General features: G+C 39.0%; 1 protein-coding gene across 1 annotated transcript in view; it reads right to left on the reverse strand.

Moving 5' to 3' along the window:
- LOC126190982 (uncharacterized) overlaps positions 1-24,974 on the reverse strand; it is a 142,083-nt gene that overhangs the window by 80,315 nt on the left and 36,794 nt on the right. Inside the window, exons 6-10 of the mRNA XM_049931657.1 lie at positions 24,197-24,324; positions 11,721-11,836; positions 8,783-8,902; positions 7,420-7,547; positions 3,123-3,283 (exon numbers count right to left, since the gene is read on the reverse strand). Coding sequence (XP_049787614.1) covers positions 3,123-3,283; positions 7,420-7,547; positions 8,783-8,902; positions 11,721-11,836; positions 24,197-24,324 — 653 coding nt within the window. The remainder of the gene's footprint in view (positions 1-3,122; positions 3,284-7,419; positions 7,548-8,782; positions 8,903-11,720; positions 11,837-24,196; positions 24,325-24,974) is intronic.

Raw genomic sequence — 24,974 nt, forward strand, 5'->3', positions numbered from 1 at the left:
GCGTTGTGCATGTTGCTCTAGTTCCTGGACGGCAAGAGTTTCAGGAATTTGGGATTGCACAGCAAGAGAATTTTATAGATGGAGTTCCTGTTCCTTTACCACACGGTGCCCTGCTCGTCACTATTGTTGCCACCTCCCTTTACATTAACATCCCTTAACGCCCACAGCCGTACCGGTGTTGAACACTACCTTTTCCATTGTCCAACAGATTCCAAAACAACAACCTCCTTCCTAGTCGTTGTGACCAACTCTATCCTCACACACAATTACTTCTCCTTTGAAGGCATTACCAACAAACAAACCCAGGGTGCAGTATGGGCACCATTCTTTGCCCAAACCCCTCACCTTGTTAAGATTCAGTGGTGACATCTTTGTGATCTGGACTGAGGGCAAGGACACCCTATCCATATTCCTCTAGAACCTCAAAACCTTCTCCCCATTTGCTTCACCTGGTCCTCCTCAACACATTAACCCACCTTCCTAAATGTTGAACTCCACTTCGAAGATGGCTACATCGGTACCTCTGTCCATATCAAATCTATTAACCACCAGTAATACCTCCACTTCGATAGCTGCCACCCACTACACACCAAGAAGTCCCTTACATACCGCCTAGACACCTGTGGCTGTCGCATCTGAGCAATCCCTCTCGAAATATACCAAGGCTCTCACTCAAGCCTTCACAGACCATAACAACCCTCCCAGCCTTGTACAGAAACAGATCTCCTGTGCCTTATCCTCCAGTCACTCACCACCTTCCAAAGTCTCACCATCTGGCCACAGAGGTGTATTCATCTCATAACTCAATAGCATCCAGGACTAGAGCAATTGAATTACATTCTCTGCCAGGTTTTTGACTTCCTCTTGTCATGCCCTGAAATGAGGAATGTCCAACCCATTGTTCTCCCCGCCCCTCCCACCGTTATATTCTGCCACCCATTGAACCTACGCAATACTGTTGTCCACCTATTCCCTTCCCTGTTCCCACACCACAGCTTTCTATTCCACAAGTGCACCCAGAGTCATTTTACTTCCATCCCCCCAGCCTCCTGATTGCAGCTAGCTGCCTTACCCTCTCTCCATACCCTGTTCTCCCTCTCACTCCACCACCACCCATCAGCTACCCCCACCACCACCACCCACATATCTTCTCCCATTATGCGTAGCTGCTCACAGTCTGGCCCCGGCAGCCAGAGACAGTGGTCATGTGTGTTTGAGAGCTGTATTTGCTTGTGTGTGTGTGTGTGTGTGTGTGTGTGTGTGTGAGAGAGAGAGAGAGAGAGAGAGAGAGAGAGAGAGAGAGAGAGAGAGAGAGACAGAGAGAGAGAGAGAGAGAGAGAGAGAGAGAGAGCTCTACTGTTGCATCTGTCTGCAATTCAACACCTCCGCTATATGGTGAGTAGCAATCTTCCCTTTCCATAAAATTATCATTTTCCATCCTGAATTTTCCATTATTTGATTATGTTTATTTTAAAATGGCTGCACTCTTACAGTAATGTAACTGACTAATAATGTAATAGCGTGAATATAATAGAGGGAAACATTCCACGTGGGAAAAATATTTCTAAAAACAAAGATGATGTAACTTACCAAACGAAAGCGTTGGTATGTTGATAGAGACACTAACAAACACAAACACACACACAAAATTCAAGCTTTTGCAACCCACAGTTGCTTCATCAGGAAAGAGGGAAGGAGAGGGAAAGACGAAAGGATGTGGGTTTTAAGGGAGAGGGTAAGGAGTCATTCCAATCCCGGGAACGGAAAGACTTACCTTAGCGGGAAAAAGGGACAGGTATACACTCGCGCGCGCGCGCGCACACACACACACACACACACACACACACACACACACACACACACACATATCCATCCGCACATATACAGGCACAAGCAGACATATGTAAAGGCAAAGAGTTTGGGCCAAAACTCTTTGCCTTTGCATATGTCTGCTTGTGTCTGTATATATGTGTGTGTGTGTGTGTGTGTGTGTGTGTGTGTGTGTGTGTGTGCGCGCGCGCGCGCGCACGCGTGCGCAAGTGTGTACCTGTCCCTTTTTCCCCCTAAGGTAAGTCTTTCCGCTCCCGGGATTGGAATGACTCCTTACCCTCTCCCTTAAAACCCACATCCTTTCGTCTTTCCCTCTCCTTCCCTCTTTCCTGATGAAGCAACCATGGGTTGCGAAAGCTTGAATTTTGTGTGTGTGTTTGTTAGTGTCTCTATCAACATACCAACACTTTCATTTGGTAAGTTACATCACCTTTGTTTTCAGATATAAGAATGTAATAGGATAGATAAAAATTCTACTCACCAAGCAGCAGCAGGGGAAAACACACACACACACACACACACACACACACACACACACACACAAAAGGATTTAACTTTTACAAGCTTCTGGAGCCAATGGCTGCTTCTTCTGGCAGAAGGGTTGACGGACTTGAGAGGTATAGGAAAAGGGATACAGTTCAGAAAAGTCACATAGAACCTTGGGTCAGGGGAGACTTACTGGATGGGATCAGAAGGAAAGGCTAGTGTCTTTCCTCGCCCACACTACCTAACAGAATCCACCCCAATAGAGCTGCAGTGGTGGCACACTGTAGTCATGTAGGTGTATGTGTATTCTGTTAACTCTGAAGAAGGACAGATGAATTCATCTGGAAGTTTAGCAAAACTGTCTTGTTTATGTGCCTACTGATTCTTCACCTCAACTATACAGTGACTTGTTACCTCTACTCTGGCTGGTATTTATATTTCACTGAGGGCTCTCCATTGCCTGACTTACACGTTTCTAATTTTATTTATTTGCTGCTTGCAAAAAAATATTACTTTCATTGCTAGTATAGTTATTTTGTTGACATTATAGTATGTTGGAGTAATACACAGAATAACATGAATATAGTATGAAATGGTTCTGAAATCTACACTGACTATTCCAATAAGCACATTATCAACCAAGTTAAACAGCCATTTTCTGCTCCTGCCTGCCATTAAGTGTTACATATCTTTTCTACACGAGTTGTAAGAGGAGGATAATTTTTGTGGTTGCCAATACGCTAACCACCTATTAGAATTAGACACACAAAGCAATGTAAAAACTGTGTTTGAAGATACTTAGTTACCTTGAAGTAAGAGGATCAGCATCTTCTGGTGCTGCCATTGTGCCCACAAGACTAGCAACCTTCTCATCTAGCTCATGCCATTCGGCTGTAGACTGTACTTGCTGCAGAAGGCGAAGAATGTGTACCTGCCGACACAAAATGTTTCGGCACACGAGCACAACCTGAAACAGGAACAATCTACTAGTAATTACAATAACAGGCGATAAACATTGCAGAGAGACAGAAAATAATATTTATTTTACAAATACTGAGACGAGAAACTCGTAACACATACGATGTGCTGAGCATAGGATAGTGAAAGAAAGAAGTTCCATAGTGTCTGCCTGCATGCATGCATTCTTTTTCAGAGTACATAACTGCCATACAGTACATGGCAGAGGGGTATCCCTTTCCTGTTCCACTCGCAAATGGAGCATGGAAATGACTATCTGCATGCCTCCATATGAGACCTAATATGTCTTATCTTGTCTTCACAGTTCTTATTTGAAAATTACATTGGTGGCAGTAGAATCATCCTGAAGCTAGCTGCAAATGCCATTTCTCCAAATTTTCTCAATAGCGTTTCACAAAGAGAATGTCATCTTCCTTCCAGGGATTCCCATTTGAGTTCATGAAGTACCTCCGTAATACTTGTGTGCTGACCGAACCTATCGGTAAAATTCCCACAGCATGTCACTGAATTGCTTCAATGTCTTCCTTTAATCTGGTCTGGTGGGTATCCTAAACACATGAGCAGTAGTTTATGGAGTAACCAAGGGTTGCTTATTACTGGCACCTTAGCAGATACTTTCTTGAATACATTAGAAGAAAAATTTTTTGCACCCACAAATGCCCTAACCAAGAAAATTCTTAATTATTTCACATATGTGGGTTACACGCTAGCCCTTATAGATGGAGATGAACTTTACATGTAACATATCCAGCAAGAATTTAATAAATATCCTAAAATGCACTTCAGCCATGGAAGCAGAAACGAAGAAATCAATTAATTTTCTGAACCTCACATTCACCAAAAACAATAATTCACACATTTTCAATATTTACAGAAAGTACACAACTGACAGCATCATATATGCTAATTCATGCCACCCAAAGGCACACAAGCACATATACTTCGATGCCATGATCAACAGAATATAAAATCTACCACTAAACCAAGCTGCCATACAATACCTTACAATACACCTAACAATATACAGGACAACAAAATAGCACAGACCCAGTAATGCTGATATTCAAAAGAAAAACTACACCTATGCAATCAAAAAACACAAGGACATAAAATTATCCAGAGAAACACCAAAAAAGTCTAAAGCAAAAGCCTAAAGTAACATACATACCAACAACATACTTAGGCACAATATCAAATAAATTAAACGCACTAATGAAAGATATAATTAGCCAATTCACATATAGAAGGAACACCTATATCTGACATAGACTTTACTCAGGAAAAAACAAAATTATCAAAGTACACACAAACCCTGGCATATACAAAATTGAATGTCAGGATTGCAATAAATTTCATGTAGGACAGAGTTCAGTACAAGATATCGAGAGCACATGAGAATTAGTGAAAATAATCTATTTGCATTCTTTAACCAACTAAAGAAAGATAATCAGAATGCAGAACCAATGGAGTTATCAATGAAAATTTTACACATATACTCACAGGGACAGAAATCCATGTACACAAAATACAACAGCCTGATACCATTCTGAATGAATAAACAGATTTAAAACACAAACATTTTACACAACATTTTATTGAATTCCTAACCAAATATAATGGACAGACACAAACAGCTACACACAGACACATCAATTAGAAAGATCATACTTACAGCACAAATGATAACAATATTTGATAGACACAAACAACTACACACAGACACATCAATTAGATAGATCATACTTACAGCACAAATGATAACAATAACACACCACAGCAACTGTAACCAAATAGCATCTCTAGCCAACTGTCACAACTGTGAAGCCTGACAATAAGACATCAAATCACAAAATTTATGAGGAAGGATGCCTAACAACTGCAGCAAAACACCAAACAGCTTATAGCATAAGAGTTCTAAATCTATACCACATTGTAATAAGAGAACAGAGTAACACTGACCACTGATGATATATGGACATAAGTGCAAAATTTGTATATTTGAAAATACAATAATGGAAACTCCAAGATGGAATGTAACAATTTTATGAGAAGCAAAGTTGCTATTAACCATATAGTGGAGATGCTGAGTCGCAAATAGGCACAACACAAAGAATCACACATTCGCGCAAGCATACCTCACACAGAGTCAGCTGCCACCTCTGGCAGTTCCAACAGGAATGCGACTGTCAAGTTAATAGCAATATGGAGTGGGGCGGGGAAGAGTGAGGGATAGCAGAATATAGTTGGGGGAGAGGAGAGCATTGCCTGGCAGAGTGTGCAGGGAGTAGAAACTGACAGGTGCAGTGTCAAGAAGTGGAGTGTGTGTACATATATATATATTGGGAAGGGGGGGGGGGGGGCAAAAAAGGATAGAGTGGAAAAGGAGAGGAGAGGAAAAGTAGGGAAGCAGGGAAGGGGAAAGGATGGACAGGTACATTAGGAGAGGGCAGCACACAAAAAGGGAGAGGGAATGTGAGAGGGGAGGAAGTGATAGGACAAGGGGGCAAAAACTGATGGGTGGAGGTTGTGGGGCCACTAGGTTACTGTAGGTTGAGGTCGAGATAATTTTGGGACTGGAGAATGTGTTCTAAGGGTAAGTTCCATCTGCGCAGTTCAGAAAAGCTGGTGGCGGCGGCGGCGGTGGCGGTGGTTGAGGGGAGGGGTTGGTCTACTTTGCCTTTGGCCACAGTTTGGCAGTGGCTGTTCATTCTGGTGGACAGCTGGTTGGTAGTTGTACCAATATAAAAAGCTGTGCAGTGGTTGCAGCAGTGTATAAAAGAGATAGGGGATCCAGTATTTGAATCAGAATTTAAGAGAGCTTTGGAAGCTCAAGGCTGAATACGGCAGAAGGGACAGGTAACATTCCATCAGAACTTCTGAAATCATTTGGGGAAGTGGCAACACAACAGCTATTCATGTTGGTGTGTAGAATATATGAGTCTGGTCATATAATATCTGACTTTCGGGAAAACATCATACACACAATTCTGAGGATTGCAAGAGGAGACAAGTGGGAGAATTATCGCACAATCAGCTTAACAGATCATGCATCAAAGTTGCAGACAAGAATAATATGCTGATCAATCGAAAAGAAAACAGAGGATGTTTCAGATGAGGATCAGTTTGGCTTTATTAAAGGTAAAGGCACCAGGGAGGTAATTCTGATGCTGCAGTTGATATTGGAAGCAAGACTAAAGAAAAATCAGACATGTTTATAGAATTTTTAGACCTGGAAAAAGTGGTCAACAACATCAAATGGTACAAGATGTTTGAAATTCTGAGAAAAATAGGGGTAAGCTATAGGGAAAGATGGGTAATATACAATATGAACAAGAGCCACGAGGGAACAAGTGGAGGGAGTGGAAGACCAAGAATGAAGTGTTCAGGTTAAAAAGGGTGTGTGACAGGGATGCAGTCTTTTACCCCTTCAGTTCAACCTATACAACAAAGAAGCAATGGCAGAAATAAAAGAAAGGTACACAAGTGGAGTTAAAATTCAAGGTGAAAGGATATCAGTTATACGATTCACTCATGACATTGCTATTCTGAGTTAAAGCGAAGAAGCAGTTTGCCTTTTAATTTTCCTGTATTGATGCAAGAAGGTGGTCCATTATATTTACAATGATTCTTATCCTTTTTCATTTCCAACTATATTTACTCTGCTGTTCAGTTTGTCTGTCACAGAAAGAGAATGGACTCTGCTTTGGCTGGAGTGGATGCTTCTGGCAATTAAAAGCACAAGTAGCCTATTATCAGAAGAATTCAGATACAAGTCATGACACATATCACCAGCATGACTATGCTCTAACACTCTGCTTTCCAAGTTCTTAACACCTTACAGCCCAATACCTGCTCTAGACAGTGAATCAATCTTCACATTACTCTGAGGAACACAGTAATGTGAGCCTAATTGCTAGGATTCTTGTATTAACAATGTTTGTTTATTATGATCAGATGAACCATTTACTATACCTTTCATATCTAAATGAATGAAGACTGTTGGATGACTGTAAAAGTACTGCTGGTAACCATTAGACACAGTTTATACATGGGCCGCAGACATTAGTAAAAAGAGCAAGGAAATATAAAAGAACTGCTTAATGTTGCAGACTGCAGCAAACTTACTTGGCTTATCAAATGTCCTGCCTGAGGAGAAGACAGGGATGTCATGGCTACCAATTTGATCATCTGTGCAATACAATCATGTATTGTGAAGGGATGATGTTGCAAGGCCACAATTTTTGTGTTTATTCCTGCAACATAAACATGCATTTTGGCCCCAATATATACACATACTCAGCAATTACCTTACAAGTACAGATAACAATTGAGAAAAACATTACAAAATGCACTATTTTTGATAATGTCTTTGTGGTGTATCAATATTAACACACAAGATACTACAAACTACATAATAACAGACCACTAAAATAATTACCCAGACACTTGCATGTCAATAACAGTTCCCGAACAAATACTGTAAGAATCAGGACTAAAGTACAGAAGACACAGAAACACTTTTTGAGTATTGTGGATGTAGATAGGAGAGAAATGCCAGTAATAAATAATAATAATAGCTACAATGATAATACTTGACAACTTGCAACACGACAGACACACAAGTGTAGCCTAGACTAATTATAAAATTTTAAGCATACAGACAGAAGTATTTGACAAATTTATCACTAGCGGAAAAACTCAGCACTGACCAGGTATTTATTTATAGCTGTCCGTCCATGCCCTTACCACACAGTGTCTGGCCTTGCACTTAATTTTTATCATGTCACATCTCCTGAACTATGTGTCATACAATGATACAATATTGTAGGTACATACAGTGGCATATGTGGACACTGTCTGTGAAATTTATTGCGAACAGAATTAGTAGCAAAGAAGTATAAATTTAAGTGTCATGCACGATGTAGCAGTTTTTCACGCATCTCATTGTTTATGATATCATATCTTTTGAACTACATGTTGTACAATGATATAGTTTTGCACTTACATTCTGTGGTATATGTGCACGCGGCCTGGAAAGAGTCTCATGAATACAATTAGTAGTAAATGCCATGCCTCATGCAGAACTTTTATGTGGTTCTTACGCCATTCAGTCATTGTCACCTGACATTAAGGTACACGTGTCCCAAGTTTGGTTAAAACGTATCTAATAGTACCACACACACACACATTTTTATAATACTTATGGATTATTATTATTAATATTAATTGGGAAGGAATCCTATGGAGAAGTTTTGATTAATGGAGAGTGTCCTAATGTCTTCTCTACATCACAGTGTTCCTTTTTTTTAATAACAGGCATTGATGACCATCTTTTACCACACTAAAAAGACCTGAATGTAACAATGAATAGAATATCCTGTGAAAAAACTAATAATTATAACAACAAGCACCAAATTTTGTCCTTTAAGAATACAATAAGGTGTTTGTATGAACTTGTATTTTGGTTCATCAAAGTAGAGTTACAGACCTCTGGCACTCTCAGCAGTGCTGCGAAATTTTTCTGTTTGTCTTATGTAATGCAACCAATCAACTTCAGGAACTGGTAACTCCTGCAATGACTCAGTCAGAGAATTTCCCAGTTTAGCACCTGGAAAAATATACAAATATGTACTTGGAGAAGAATTCCTATGTACAACATCTATTTCTGCTTATAAGCTATTAACAGTTTACATACACTCAAACTTTCTAGACAGTGGCTTGTTAATACAAAGAAGCTCAAATGTTTGACTGTTTCATCAATTAAAGGACATGGACAGAAATAAAAGTTGTTACACCAATACACTTTCTGCAGAATTTCCTGCTTTACTCTAAGCATTCATAAATACCACAAGTTCTTGGAATGTTATATATATTTTATGATCACATTTAAAGTTGCTATCGTAAATTACCTCAATTACAAGAAGGTGACTTAAGTAGTTGGCCAAATGACCAAATCTTGAAAACAAGCTATAAAAACCATAAACTTGAAAGTGAAATAAATACTACTCTACGATTAGGTGAAATATAGAGCACTGAGGTAAGTAACACTGAATGATGACTGAAAAATAGTCTCTCTTTGGTCTGATGTTGAATATGTAGTCTGCAGTTGTATACTATTTAATTTTTTTAACTTTTTTTTAAAATTTTCATATATAATGAACTATTAGAATGATGCTATTTTGGCAATAAGAGGGACTGAATGACTGACTGGATGAAATTGTTACTACAGTGTTTAATCACCTCACACAATTGTCATTACAGGATTTTCTGTAAATCTGTAATCTGGCGGAAAGTGTGTGGAAATTATATCATTAAGAAGAAAAGCATCGTTCTGAATTACACTATTCCACAAAGCTCTGTAATGTTATTTCACTTTATTTGCTTTTTGTCAACCCTCTGTTTGCAAATAAGTGTTTTCACTGTTTAACAAACTATCTTTTTGGATTAGGCACAGAATTTTATTTCATGGTGATTCAAACGATGCTTTCCTGCAATATAGATCTGAAAAGTATTGGTGCAACAATGACATTTGCAACAGTCAGATCTTTCACTGTGTGCCACAACAACATTGTCCATGCACATTGTTATAACTGTTTTCAAATTGCAAAATTTGAAAGCACTGTGATTTTTTTATTGTACCAGTGGTGGTACAAGATTCTATCACAGTTATGGGAAAGAATGTGTCTGTTGGGTATTTCCTGTCAAAATAAAACTTCTGCATGCTTTCCTGGAATCCGACTAAGTGGTTGTCTTGCGGCAGGTGAAGATTCTCATTTGAATTTAAAAGTTTGTCTTTCTTGATGCAATAATGGATCAACGAAGATTAAAACTTTGTGGAAAGAGGGGTCTCCCTCTGTTAAAACACAACACAGGTACCTCTGCAGACCCCCCCCCCCCCCTCTCCCTCCCTTCAAAATATGTGCACTCTATTTTATTTTTCCATTTGATTATTTCACTTCAGAATCCACTTCACAGATTTTTCTTTTTTTTTTCTTTTGTTTAAATTTTACAATCATAAGAAGTTACTGATTTTGGATAGAGGTCTGCTGTCACAGCTATGCTGGTGACTCTACTGTTTATTTCAGTTCCTTTAATTATACAGAGGGATAATTTACTCGCTACACGGACAAAATCCAATTGTGCACGGTTAACCTTCTGAGGTTGCAAAACACATATCACAGCCTCTAGGTATGATGCGATTTATGTAATCTTGAAGTCCATAAATGCTATTAGTATAAAATATGCATTAAATGTAACTGTGTAATTTTTTAAATATTTTTGTCAATAGCTGAAATTACTGTGCTTGAAATTATGTTAGCTTGTTGGACAATCTTGAGGCATTACCTTTATGATAATCATTATAATGAGTCTTGTTTCTTGCAAAATGCACCACACATTCAATTATCAATTGGCCATCTCTTGTTTATGAGTATACGCTTTTCTCCTACAGTTTCACACAAATTACTGCTGGCTTAGAAGACCAATCCATGCATTAGACATGTGTACACATATGCTGCACATAACATGGGTGGCTGAAGTAGTTATTTACTATAATTTTTACTTTGGTTCGACATCCAGTCCTGTATTCTACAATATTCTTAAAACAGTTAAACTTAGCTGAAACGGTCCAGTGCAAGAGCTTTAGTCTGCTCTTCTTCCACAGCATCCAATGTAGTTGGGTTAATGTTTGCGTTCTTCAAGGTGGTCTTGAATAGATCCTTGCAGTACTTTACAAGATGGTCACTAAGTCTTCTGCCAGAACTGACCACACTGTACAGGATTTGTCAAAAGAATGTGAGGAGTGTAGGACAAAAACTGGGGAGATGAAGATGGGACAAGGAAGTGGGGAAGTAAGGGGAAGAATGGGGATGAAAAGGAGAGGGAGAGGTGATGGAGAAGTGGGAGAGAGGGGAAGGGGCAAAGGGGGAGGGGAAGAAAGTAAAGGTGAAAGGGGAACGGGAAAGGGGGAGGGGGAGGGGGAGGGGGAGAGGGAGGATGGTGGAGAGTAAAGAGGGGGAGGATGCTTTCTAAAACAAGTAACAGTTTTACCACATAGCAGCTTTTATTCTAATGCTCTCATCTTCCCGTCCCCTACCCCTCAAAAAAACTAACAGTACAAACAAATGAAAAAGTAAAAGAAAGAAGCACCATAGAATCAATAATAAACAGAATCGCTGATAAGTTCTGTACCGAAGCAAATAAAAATGTAGCCATGCGTAGCCTTCCTCTCCACAAGACTTCTTATCTAAACAAAACCCAGTACCACCTATCTTCTTTTTTTATCATTATTCAGTAGAATATGTTAATTTTCTGGAAAACAGTGACACACCCAGTTTATGTTCTACATTTCACATGAGCTCAGAAAATGCATGTGTAAGAGTGAATCGCGTACTGCATGGAAGTAAAGACAAGAATTTCATACATGCCTTCAGAAATCTGGGGCAACTGCTGCAACTGATGAGTACTGTGCATCTTTGCTCTGAAATCAGTGTTTTCATTTTCCTCAACAATCTCCATGTGGGTATGCAGTTTCTTTGGTGACCTAAAAAGAATGAGCAGATGAAAAATGACTCAAAATATAATATCCACTGCTAAAATTGAACTGAAACAGATTCCACAAATTGATTCTGCAGTAGATATGGTTATCAGTTGATGACTATAAAACATAAAGTGACAGGTTCAGTTAAGAGCAAACTATGCAAAACAGTTTCAAATGAATAGCCACTGCAACCCTACTTGTTCCACAGCATAAATGAAGGAACATAACATGTTGCAAATTATCACCCTCTACTACAGTGCGATGCAGTCAAATAGGAAGTTTAAAAAAAGTTGCACAAACCGTAGAGTTTAACAAGTTTTATTCATTTTTTGGCATGACTCTAGTGTACACAAGAGGAAATTAATAGTTTACCTTGAAAGTTATCATTTTTTGAATCTGGTGTCACTCAGATGGCAGCCCTGGTTTCACACATATTGTTGGAGTTGGGGATGAATTCATTCACGACATTACCTAGTATCTCCAACAGAATGTCTATATATTTCTTAGTGAATTCTCTCCTTCTAATCCCAAAGGAAAAAGTCTGGTACAGATAAACCTGGTAAATGGGGAAGCCACAAAGTATCACTATTGCTGTTGATGAGATGACCAGGAAATGAAACACTATGTAAGTCCATTGACACAGCAGTAATATTGTCCGTTGCACCACCCTGCTGGAAGAGTGCTTTTTCATCTGGATCATATGCATTGAGTTCAGGCAAAGAACATGTTACCAACACACAGCACAATGTTTAGAGTTTACCGTCACTGTGTTTATCTACAAAAAAATGAGGTCCAATTATTGTCCGAGAAGATATTGTGCACCAAACTGTTACTTTTTGTGTGTGGATGGGGGTTTCATGGAGACAATGTAAGATTTCATCTGATCAATATCAAAAGTTCTGCTTATTGACAAAACCACTAAGATGAAAGTGGGTTTCATCACTCATCTGTAAGTTGTAAACTCACTCTGCATTTCCTCCGATAATATTTCACATTGCTTGGCAAATGTGTATACAGTTATTGTAATTTTATGATTGGAAGGCTTGGATAATCTGCAACTTGTAAGCATGATAGTGATCACTCTTCAATATCCTTCTCACAGATCAACTGCTGGGACCAAGTTCTGCATTGTTCTGACTAGCTGATTTTCATAGTCATATTTATAAAGCGTCTTACACACATTATCAATATTCTGTTGAGTTCAGCTTGTTTGTACTCTGCAACCTCTTTTCTTTGTGGTTCTACCTTTGGTCTCAAAGTTCCTCACCCAAAGGTTAATCGCACTGGAAGATAGCAAGTGTGCATATGGGGATAAATTAAAAGCTTGATGAAAAGTGTGTTTACCTAAAAATGAAGTCATCTCAGTTTTTGGAATGCCCACTTACAGCAAATGCATGTTGTGTAGTTGACCAGTGCATCATGGCTTCTAAAACTTCCATCTGTCAACACCCCCCGATCCCACCATCCCCCACCATGACAGCCAGCCAGTTCTCCAATCTTCCCGTTTTACTGCTGCAGCTGGCATAACATCGAAATTTGAAGTGTGAGCTAGTGGTACCAACTCTCTGATCTCCAGTTTCTTCGGCAATGAAATGAATGAAATCTTCCTTTATATCAACCATGTTTATTAACAATGCTGGTATTTTTAGCAGTACAAATAAGTTTCAGTTTAGAGAAGGTGTTATGTAACAGATTGAGCTTCCATTTATTATACAGATACTACTGGTCATGACTTGGAATATGTATGGTATGTAACTGTAAGGATAGTATTATGAATGGAACAATCATAAAAACATGAACAACAAACTCTGGATGAATAGAACTATCAAAATATGTTAAAAATATAAGTTTCCACAAATGTTGTCAAATCATTCAGGTATAACATGGATTTTTAGCATGGAAAAAGAGGATATTACTCAAGAATAGTGCAAATTGCTAAGAAATAATTTGGTTGGTGAGATAAAAAGCCCAGGACTGGCAGATCACATGTAAAAACACATGCAATACAAATTTTGCAAAATATGAGGGGAGAGATGGCACTTGGAGATATCCTCCTCCTGGGGAACACCTTTGCTGCTTTGCCTGACATGAGACACTTAGAATTCTGCTAGAAGTTTGCTTATGATTGTATCTGTGAGTGTAAGTGATGATAATCATGTAGAATCATTGCTGAGTGACACATGGTCCAATCCAGCTGATCTTTACCTGTGCAAAAACAGCTTCTGCACACAACTCTGCCTCATACGAGTAGTGTGAAAGATATGCCACAGACAGACTGGATATTATATGAACTAATGTACTTGAGTAACAGTTTGACAGCATGGGAATATTATTCTTTCCTTTATCATCTTAGTATGTTACGGATACATGTCAATTTTTTTGGTAAAGGGTAAGCTATTACACAACTCTGTAAAAGAGTAAACACCATCAATTTAACTTTGATATCAAAATAAATGATATGGAAATAAAGAAAATTATGATGTATCTTAATTCTATTCCTGTAGCTGGTGCACATAATCTATTAATTTTTATCAACTGCAAATGTCACATTTTTAAAACTGTGTATGATTAATAGGTACACTAAACTTAAAGTGACCTTTCAAGCTGGTTAATGTTATAAGTCTATCACCATATAAAGACACCAACCATAATGAGCATCTCCTTGATAACATGTTGGTCCACCTATGGAATTCAACACAGCTGTGATTCTCCATGCCATGGATTTTAGAAGTCCTTGGTAGCTTCCGAGAGGTATGTGGCACTAGACATCCATGCACAGGCCATACATTCGTGTAAATTACAGGCTGGTGGTTTGTGGGTACAGGTCTGGCACCCAACAGCATCCCAAATGTGTCTCATCAGGTTCAGACCACATGAATTTGATGGTGACGACATCAACACAATTTCATTATCATGTTCCTCAAACCACTGTGGCATTATTTGGACCTTGTGACAGGTAGAGGCATCCTGTTGGAAGATGCCATTGCTGTCAGGGAAGACTCAAGCATGAAGTGATACAGGTGATCCCGCAATTAATGTCATATAATCCACAGCTGTCATGGAGCCTTCAATTACATCGCAGGTCCCATGGAAGCCTCGGTGAATGTTCCCCATAGCACAATACTGCCCCCATTGGCCTGCATACATAGCATAGTGCATGTTTTGAGCAGCCATTTGCCAGAATGGTGGTGTATCTGGAATTGGCCATTGACCTGCTGTGTCAAGGGATGTTATTCATCAAACTAGGTGACACTTTTCCATCAGTTCATGGTCCAATCTCTGTGACCCCATGTCCACTACAATTGTAATTGATGATGTCGTGGTGTCAACGTGGAAACATGAAGGGGGTCATCTGCTGTGGAGCCCTATGATCAATGATGTGTGATGGACCTATGCCTGTACCAGGTCTGCAACAGATCGTTGCCCACACAATTTAACAGAGTGGACATCACTCCATCGTTCACATTCTGGGATGAGGCACGGATGTTCAAAACCTTGTCACCTACTCGCAGTTTTATCATCATTTAACTACATTCCATAGATACCCATGACAGCATGCAGGGTGGATTGCTAGACTGAGGGGGGAAAAGTTTATTAAAGTTTTTTTTCCACTTTTTAATTCCGATGCAACAGAACTGTGTTACAGTGTAGTGAGGTTGTGGCTTGACCTGGGCTAGTGGGTATGGGATGTCATCAGATATCACCATCTGCACATGCTCAGTCCGCGTGAATAATTCTCTCACAGCGAATACTGTTGATGAGGTAACGCTTCACCTGTGTTGCTGACTAATCACACATTGCAAAGTGTCCTCCAGCAGAAAAACAGAGGGCTGCGAAGGATCACATCGTGGATGCAGGGCGGACTAGCAAGAATGTGCCAGCACCACTGGGGTGCTCTCTTGCTAGCCAGCTTCCAACCGAATCACACATATCTCCCTGCTTCTCCCTAGTAAGGCACCATGCCCCATCAGTCTAGTTGTCAATGGCCTCTCACTAGCCGTAGCTTTATGCCTGAATACCTTATGCTAGATTTAATGGAATAAATATCCAGTCAGTTTTTCACATTTTTGTTATTTAACTGAAATTCTACCACTCATATAAATGTCCACATATCACCTTTCTTACGCCAACGGGAAATCCTGTACAAAATTGTAGCATATAAACAACTGACCAGCTTCTCTGTGTCTGATATGCTTGTAGCCAGGCACCAGGCCATAAATAATTTGCCTTTTGTCAAAGCTGGTAGAATGATTCCTGATTTGTCTTTGCTCCATCTGCGAAGTGTGTGAGAAAAGTACTGAGACTGATTTTTTATTTATCAAAGATTCTATTTTTTTTAAAACAACAATATTGTCCCCTTCAACGTAGTTCCCTTCACAAGCCATACACTAGCGCAGATTTTGTTCCCAATTTTGGTAGCAATGCTGAAAAGCTTCATCTGGTAGGGCCTTTAAAATGTCAGTCACATTCCTTTGACTGTTCTCCAGAGCCCAAAATGACAACCTTTTAAGACATTTTTCAATTTCACGAAAAGAAAAAAGTCACAAGGACTCAGATCAGGTGAATAGGGGGCCTGTGGGACAACAGGAATGCCTTTTGAGATAACAAATTATGTGATGGAAGTGGCTGTGAGACATGGGAGATTGTCATGATGCAGCATCCACTTGTCTGCTATGTTTACCTCAATCCATTCACCCTTTTCCTGAGCCTTTCTAGGACATCTTTACAGAACTCGTGGTTGACAGTTTGTCCTGGAGCAAAAATCTCACAAGAGTATGCACACGTTCGACCTTTCTGTTGTTTATGATGCTGAAGGTCTCCCTGAGCGAGGTTCATCTTGAACATGTTCTTGGCCTTCCAAATATGACTTGTGCCAGCAAAAGGCTTGTGGCTTGTGTTCCCCATAAGCCTATTTCAACTTTTCATAAGTCACACTCACTGACTTCCCAAGTTTAACACAAAACTTGGTTGCATAACATCGCTCAAAATTCCACTCTTCCACTTTTGTAACACACAAAAAAGAACATGACTTCAACAATGGCACTCTCAAAAGTAATGTGATGGCTGTATGTAGCTGCATCTCGTACTGAGTGTCTGGAAGGGATGAACACACCAGTCTACACAAGCAGAACAACACAGCATTGCCAGATAGCCTGCAGTGTTGTCAGTCACATTACTCTTCTCACACACCTCGTATATATACTTTCCTTACTGCATATATCTGGACCGTTATCATGTGGTATTCAATCTCACATTGTGCGGTAGTCACAATGTTTGATTCATCAGTGTAAATAGCTGCACAAAGTGTACTTAGCACAGTTTGGTTCAGGCTAAAGATATCAGTTTGAAAAACAGGCACAGAGAAATACAAATTAGAGTTTTGTTACAGAAACTGAATGAATAAGTACATATATATTATAAAAACGTATTTGTGTGTGAGTGTGTGTGTGTGTGTGTGTGTGTGTGTGTGTGTTTTCAACAGCTTCTCCTAAATCACTGGAATGATTTCAACCAAACTTTTTACACATATCCCTCCCTGTCAAGCATCAATCACTGGCGGGGTAAGAACCACCTACTGTCACAGTTACGGAGATATGACATCATATACAGTGAGATGCTTGAAAAACTGCCCCATTTTGCATGACGTTAAATTTTTCTATTCTTTTGTTACTAACTTTATTCGCAACACATTTTGCAGACAGTATCCACATACACTGCTAAACATCCTGTAATAACTTCAAGTTGAACAAATATATTTCAAGGAATACGTAATAATGATGAAAGTCACAGATCAAGTAAACAGAGTAAGACGTGTGTACACTTTAACAGTCAAATCATAACCGAGTCCAAGTCTAGTAGCCGCTGGCTGGCTGGCCGGCCGCTTAGGTGGCGCTGCTGCTGCATGGCTGGCAGACAGCGCCGCATGTAGAGGACACGCGTAACTGCGCGGTGGCACTTTGAAAGATTGGCGAGTCACAACACATACATACACAAAAACATCATAGTATGACACATAGTTCAAGAGATATGATGTCATAAACACTGAGATGCGTGAAGAAGTGACAGGTAGGACGTTTTAATACATTTTTTCTTTACTACTACTACACTCCTACTGTCGAGTCAATGTACGGAAATTCCTTACACTTGCCAGCACTTTTTACAGCTTTCAATGGCAAATTGCAAATGGCTGTAAACAAATAGCCATCTATAGAGCTATGAAAACTTAATCATAGCCAACACTTGGTTCAAGAATCATAAAAGAAGGTTGTATACCTGGAAGAATCCTGGAGATACTAAAAGGTATCAGATAGATTATATAATGGTAAGACAGAGATTTAGGAACCAGGTTTTAAATTGTAAGACATTTCCTGGGGCAGATGTGGATTCTGACCACAATCTATTGGTTATGAACTGCAGATTGAAACTGAAGAAACTGCAAAAAGGTGGGAATTTAAGGAGATGGGACCTGGATAAACTGAAAGAACCAGAGGTTGTAGAGAGTTTCAGGAAGAGCATAAGGGAACAATTGACAGGAATGGGGGAAAGAAATACAGTAGAAGAAGAATGGGTAGCTCTGAGGGATGAAGTAGTGAAGGCAGCAGAGGATCAAGTAGGTAAAAAGACGAGGGCTAATAGAAATCCTTGGGTAACAGAAGAAATATTGAATTTAATTGATGAAAGGAGAAAATATAAAAATGCAGTAAATGAAGCAGGCAAAAAGGAATACAAACGTCTCAAAAATGATATCGACAGGAAGTGCAAAATGGCTAAGCAGGGATGGCTAGAGGACAAATGTAAGGATGTCGAGGCTTGTGTCACTAGGGGTAAGATAGATACTGCCTACAGGAAAATTAAAGAGACCTTTGGAGAGAAGAGAACCACTTGTATGAATATCAAGAGCTCAGATGGCAACCCAGTTCTAAGCAAAGAAGGGAAGGCAGAAAGGTGGAAGGAGTATATAGAGGGTTTATACAAGGGCGATGTACTTGAGGACAATATTATGGAAATGGAAGAGGATGTAGATGAAGACGAAATGGGAGATAAGATACTGCGTGAAGAGTTTGACAGAGCACTGAAAGACCTGAGTCGAAACAAGGCCCCGGGAGTAGACAACATTCCATTTGAACTACTGATGGCCTCGGGAGAGCCAGTCATGACAAAACTCTACCATCTGGTGAGCACGATGTATGAGACAGGAGAAATACCCTCAGACTTCAAGAAGAATATAATAATTCCAATCCCAAAGAGAGCAGGTGTTGATAGATGTGAAAATTACCGAACTATCAGTTTTATAAGTCACAGCTGCAAAATACTAACGCGAATTCTTTACAGACGAATGGAAAAACTGGTAGAAGCCGACCTCGGGGAAGATCAATTTGGATTCCGTAGAAATGTTGGAACACGTGAGGCAATACTGACCTTACGACTTATCTTAGAAGAAAGATTAAGAAAAGGCAAACCTACGTTTCTAGCATTTGTAGACTTAGAGAAAGCTTTTGACAATGTTAACTGGAATACTCTCTTTCAAATTCTGAAGGTGGCAGGGGTAAAATACAGGGAGCGAAAGGCTATTTACAGTTTGTACAGAAACCAGATGGCAGTTATAAGAGTCGAGGGGCATGAAAGGGAAGCAGTGGTTGGGAAAGGAGTAAGACATGGTTGTAGCCTCTCCCCGATGTTATTCAATCTGTATATTGAGCAAGCAGTAAAGGAAACAAAAGAAAAATTCGGAGTGGGTATTAAAATTCATGGAGAAGAAGTAAAAACTTTGAGGTTCGCCGATGACATTGTAATTCTGTCAGAGACAGCAAAGGACTTGGAAGAGCAGTTGAACGGAATGGACAGTGTCTTGAAAGGAGGATATAAGATGAACATCAACAAAAGCAAAACGAGGATAATGGAATGTAGTCAAATTAAGTCGGGTGATGCTGAGGAAATTAGATTAGGAAATGAGACACTTAAAGTAGTAAAGGAGTTTTGCTATTTAGGGAGTAAAATAACCGATGATGGTCGAAGTAGAGAGGATATAAAATGTAGACTGGCAATGGCAAGGAAAGCGTTTCTCAAGAAGAGGACTTTGTTAACATCGAGTATAGATTTAAGTGTCAGGAAGTCATTTCTGAAAGTATTTGTATGGAGTGTAGCCATGTATGGAAGTGAAACATGGACGATAACTAGTTTGGACAAGAAGAGAATAGAAGCTTTCGAAATGTGGTGCTACAGAAGAATGCTGAAGATAAAGTGGGTAGATCACGTAACTAATGAGGAGGTATTGAATAGGATTGGGGAGAAGAGAAGTTTGTGGCACAACTTGACTAGAAGAAGGGATCAGTTGGTAGGACATGTTTTGAGGCATCAAGGGATCACAAATTTAGCATTGGAGGGCAGTGTGGAGGGTAAAAATCGTAGAGGGAGACCAAGAGATGAATACACTAAGCAGATTCAGAAGGATGTAGGTTGCAGTAGATACTGGGAGATGAAGAAGCTTGCACAGGATAGAGTAGCATGGAGAGCTGCATCAAACCAGTCTCAGGACTGAAGACCACAACAACAACAGAGCTATGAAGAGGTGTCGCCTTAGAGACGTTTACAAAATTGTGTTGCAGATGTGCGAAGCAGCAGTACATTATGGGTCTGTCTTTGTATCATTGTTTCATAATTTCAAACGTGTTTCACAAATACACAAAAATGAAATTTTTTTGATATTACACTATAAACACAGTTCATTTTTTGTGTCCGTTTCTGCTAAAAAAAATTGGCAATATGAGTACCCGGACAATACTGGGTTTGTCGGCTACTAAATAAATAAATAATGAACTGAAACAATGGTCATAATAGCATTGCCAGACAAGCATGAACTACTGACATAGTTTTTTAGTACTTGTGCTAAGAGAAAGAATTTGAATAACAACCCGATCAACCTATTTTCTATTGCTGCTCTGGTTAGTCTTCAGAACACAAGAAACACAGAGTTTGTGCTTCTAAGCTGAGGTATTTACACTGTTTCTTCTGCAGTTGAATGGCTTGCTTTATTAGTAGAGAAGGATATATTAATTAAAAGCAGTTTTGTTTATGAAATAAATTACTTAGGAAAATTATAACACTATTGACAGTTTTGCCAGGTGTATATGTTTTTTAAGTTTTGCTAGCTTATTTATGGAGGTGGTGGTAGACAGCACAAGAAATCTCTTTACAGCAAAATGCAACACAGTAATTACGGAACACGAAAACACAGCTAAAAGTGGATGCATTTGATAAACATACAAAATAGATTCTGGAAATTATTACAGTCCCCGCAGCTATAATCTAGTATGGTATGTAGATGTTGCACAAAAAGAGAAACAGAAACAGTGGGTGTAAGATGACAATCTTTATGGATCAAGTAGCACCATACTGAGAGGAACTTTGCATGTATTGCATATTTTTACTGAAACAGTAATCAGCTGACAAGTGACAGTGGTAAGAGACAGCAAAAATTCAGCCATTCTGGAAGTATTCATGACACGAATACACAACAACCACTTTGAAACATATATATTCTTGTCAATTAAATCTAAAGTTTAGAAAGTAATAGAACTTAGATCTACAGGAAATAGGTTATCAATATACTCTCACACTACAGCCTACTCTGAGTGATACAAGATGACAATGTACTGTGTAAATTTGTATGTGTTGTCATAGTGGGGTTATAAACACATTCTGTTAATCAGTGAATGTGAGACCCAATTTATGGATTTCAACAGCTCCTCATCACTGAAACTGCACAATGATATACATTGGAGTTGCCAAACACGTGAGATAGTTACATACCCATGCAGATGACTTTGTGGCTGCTGTACATTTCTACGTGACATGTTTATCCCACACTCAGTTAATTTCCTTGATTTTATTTACAATTATATCTACAATGGAAATTCCTAGATGGAACAATAGTAAAATAAAGGAAAGGCAAGCTAGTTGCTCATTTGGAAAAATCATTCATGAAAGATTCATAAGCACCACTTCACCAATACGTACTGTTCATAAGTTCCAACACTAAAATAGTTAAAGGCTTGTACAAATGCAGTAATACTGACATCATGGATTAAAGGCTGCAATGACAAAGAAATCTGCAATGTATCTGCCAATATTCACCATAATAATTACTTAGTGATTAAAAATGAAAGGACAGTGTTAATATTACAGTTTTGGCCTGTTTTTGCATTACAAACAATTGATAAACATGAGTATTATTGTTTAAGTCATCATTATCACCCACTCGAGATGAAATACTGCTGTATCAGCTTGAATGCACAATCTCTTGGGCACAGTAGATGTGTCACTGACATCAACGCAATTATGTGTCATACCAGCAACTCTCTTATGCCTGAGTCACTACTGTTTCTTTTGTAATATCAGAAAACACTCTGTAATTACAAAAAGCTGTCACAAAGCAACACAAAGATTGTTCTATGACACTCCACCCATTGGAATCTTTTGTCTTCATGGATTGATTCCCATTTGTGTACTGCTTACAACATAAATAAAGATCAGAATAAAACCAGTCATGCTATCAATGTTTCAAAATATTTATGTCTAAAAACAAAGATGCTGTAACTTACCAAACAAAAGTGTTGGTATGTTGATAGGAAACAATAAGAAAAAACACAAAGACACACACAAATTTCAAGCTTTCGCAACCCAAGGTTGCTTCATCAGGAAAGAGGGAAAGAGAGGGAAAGACGAAAGGATGTGGGTCCTTTTTTCCCCCTAAGGTAAGTCTTTCCACTACTGGGATTGGAATGACTCCTTACCCTCTTCCTTAAAACCCACATCCTTTCGTCTTTCCCTCTCCTTCCCTCTTTCTGATGAAGCAACCTTGGGTTGCGAAAGCTTGAAATTTGTGTGTGTGTTTGTGAGTTTTTTATTGTCTCCTATCAACATACCAATGCTTTCGTTTGGTAAGGTACAGCAACTTTGGTTTTAGATATATTTTTTCCATGTGGAATGTTTCCCTCTATTATTTTCAAAATATTTACAAGTACATAAAGCAATGCTTATTACATTGAGAAGTGTAACAAATTGACATCCTTTAACATATGGTGATTTAACTTACATTTGATAAACAAGCTGAATGGCTAATGTTTAATAGTACGAAACATGTCAGGAAGTTGTAACACCACTTCTTTTCACTTCCCTATATTGAAGAAATATTATGTACTAAATTTTGGAACACCAGTTTCAGTAATAATGACAGAAAGTTGTAACTTATGGCACATATCAGGAATATGACAGATTATGTTGTAATAAAGTGTGCTCATGAATGGACTCTACATTCTTAGTCTACAGAACGTAAATTATAAGGACCAACTTCAGCAAATGAAATTTAAGGCCAGGTGCATCACAACACTGGTTTACTGAATGAGTTCAAATAGTTCACAAAATTTTAATACCCGCAGATACAGATAAAAGAATTGCAGATGTGCATAAGGGACTGGTGGATAGCATTTTTCATATCTGCACGGATCTCTAAAAATCAGTATACTACAAATATACTGTGATGAGTTATTGAAATGAAATGTCGTGAGGCTAGGGCCTCTCGTCGGGTACACCGATTGCCTGAGTCAATGGGAATAACATGACAATGATGGAGACCACACAACATCCAGTCCCTGAGCGGAAAAAATCTCTGACCGAGCCGGGAATCGCACCTGGGCCTCTTAGCATGGTATTCAGTCATGCTGACCACTCAGCTACCACGACAAACTGATGAATTATTGACTAGCAACATATATTTTCCAAATGACCAACATTTGTAACACAACATCAAGGTGCAAAGAGATAGTTAAAACAGCCATCTTAACTGATCCATATCCTTTAACTTTGTAGATGGTAACTAGTGCTTCACAAAAAAAAAAAAAATTATCTGACCACCAACTGATTTACATTATGTTCCACAACTTAATTTTAAAACCAATTCCTAATGTACCTTAACAATCCCTCATTTTGTTACTACCATGATACCTCTTCTCAAACAATTCTTACCTTCACACTCTTCATCTTATATTTTTCTTGTTTTCCTTTGTTTCTCCCCTATTATCTATGGTCCTTACTTTTCTTTACTTGACTCTTTGTATTAAATTTCTCTTAATTCACTGTGTCTCAGCAGTTTTTGGGAGACTAACCCTTTTTCTCTGTTCATGAGCTATATTTTATTCTGCTCGTTCGGAGCTCTTGTAACTGAAACTTCATATGCAACATCTATTTTTCAGTTTCACTATTAGTGCAATTGCTACAGTTACACCAGGTGTGTCTAGTACTCGGTACTACATTATATTGAATGACACAATGAAATTAATTCTCAACTGAATATGATGCACAAACCTTTTTGCATGTAAATGTTCAGTAAAACATGAAGTATCCATTACAGCAGCTTCTGGCTCTACCAGTTTTAATTTTGAAGATGATTCAACGATTTTTGAGTGATTCTGCACCGCTGTTGCTTCGATAATCTGGTCACATAAAGGAGACAGAACAAAAATTAATTAAAAAAAAACATAATGAAGGAAGGTTGATGACAAAACAAAATCATCAATTACTATTGTAAGTTCACTGTATATTTCAGATAAAAAAAAATTCTGCAGGTAAATTAAGAGTACCTCACATAAATGTCTTTCTGTCAAACAATGGTATGATAATACAAAAAGGATGGATTTTCTACTCACCAATAGTGAAGGTTTTGAGTGGTAGAGAGACATAGTAAAGAAGATTGATATTATTTAGCTAATGGACCAAGTCTCCCGTCAGAGGCAGCCAAAACAAAAATATCCCCCCCACCCACACACACACAAAACTTATAACTGCGTATGTCACACAGATATGGCCAGTGTCATCATGAGGATACTGAAGAGACAGTGCACAGAGGTGACGGAAAGCAACCTATGGGTGGGGGACAATGCTAATGCTACCTGTGGGGTGCAGTGTGCAGGGATGTGGCAGGGACCAGGGAGAGGGCAGTGGGCAGTTAGACGCAGAATCTGGAGGCAGGGAGGGAAGGAGTAATGAAGTGGAACGGACTGTGCAGGTGGGTTATGAGGCATATATACATCTGGAGTGGGAACACGGAAGAGGATAAGCAGGTGGAGGACAGGCACTTGTGAAG

The sequence above is a fragment of the Schistocerca cancellata genome, chromosome 6, assembly GCF_023864275.1.
Source record: "Schistocerca cancellata isolate TAMUIC-IGC-003103 chromosome 6, iqSchCanc2.1, whole genome shotgun sequence".
NCBI lineage: Eukaryota > Metazoa > Arthropoda > Insecta > Orthoptera > Acrididae > Schistocerca > Schistocerca cancellata.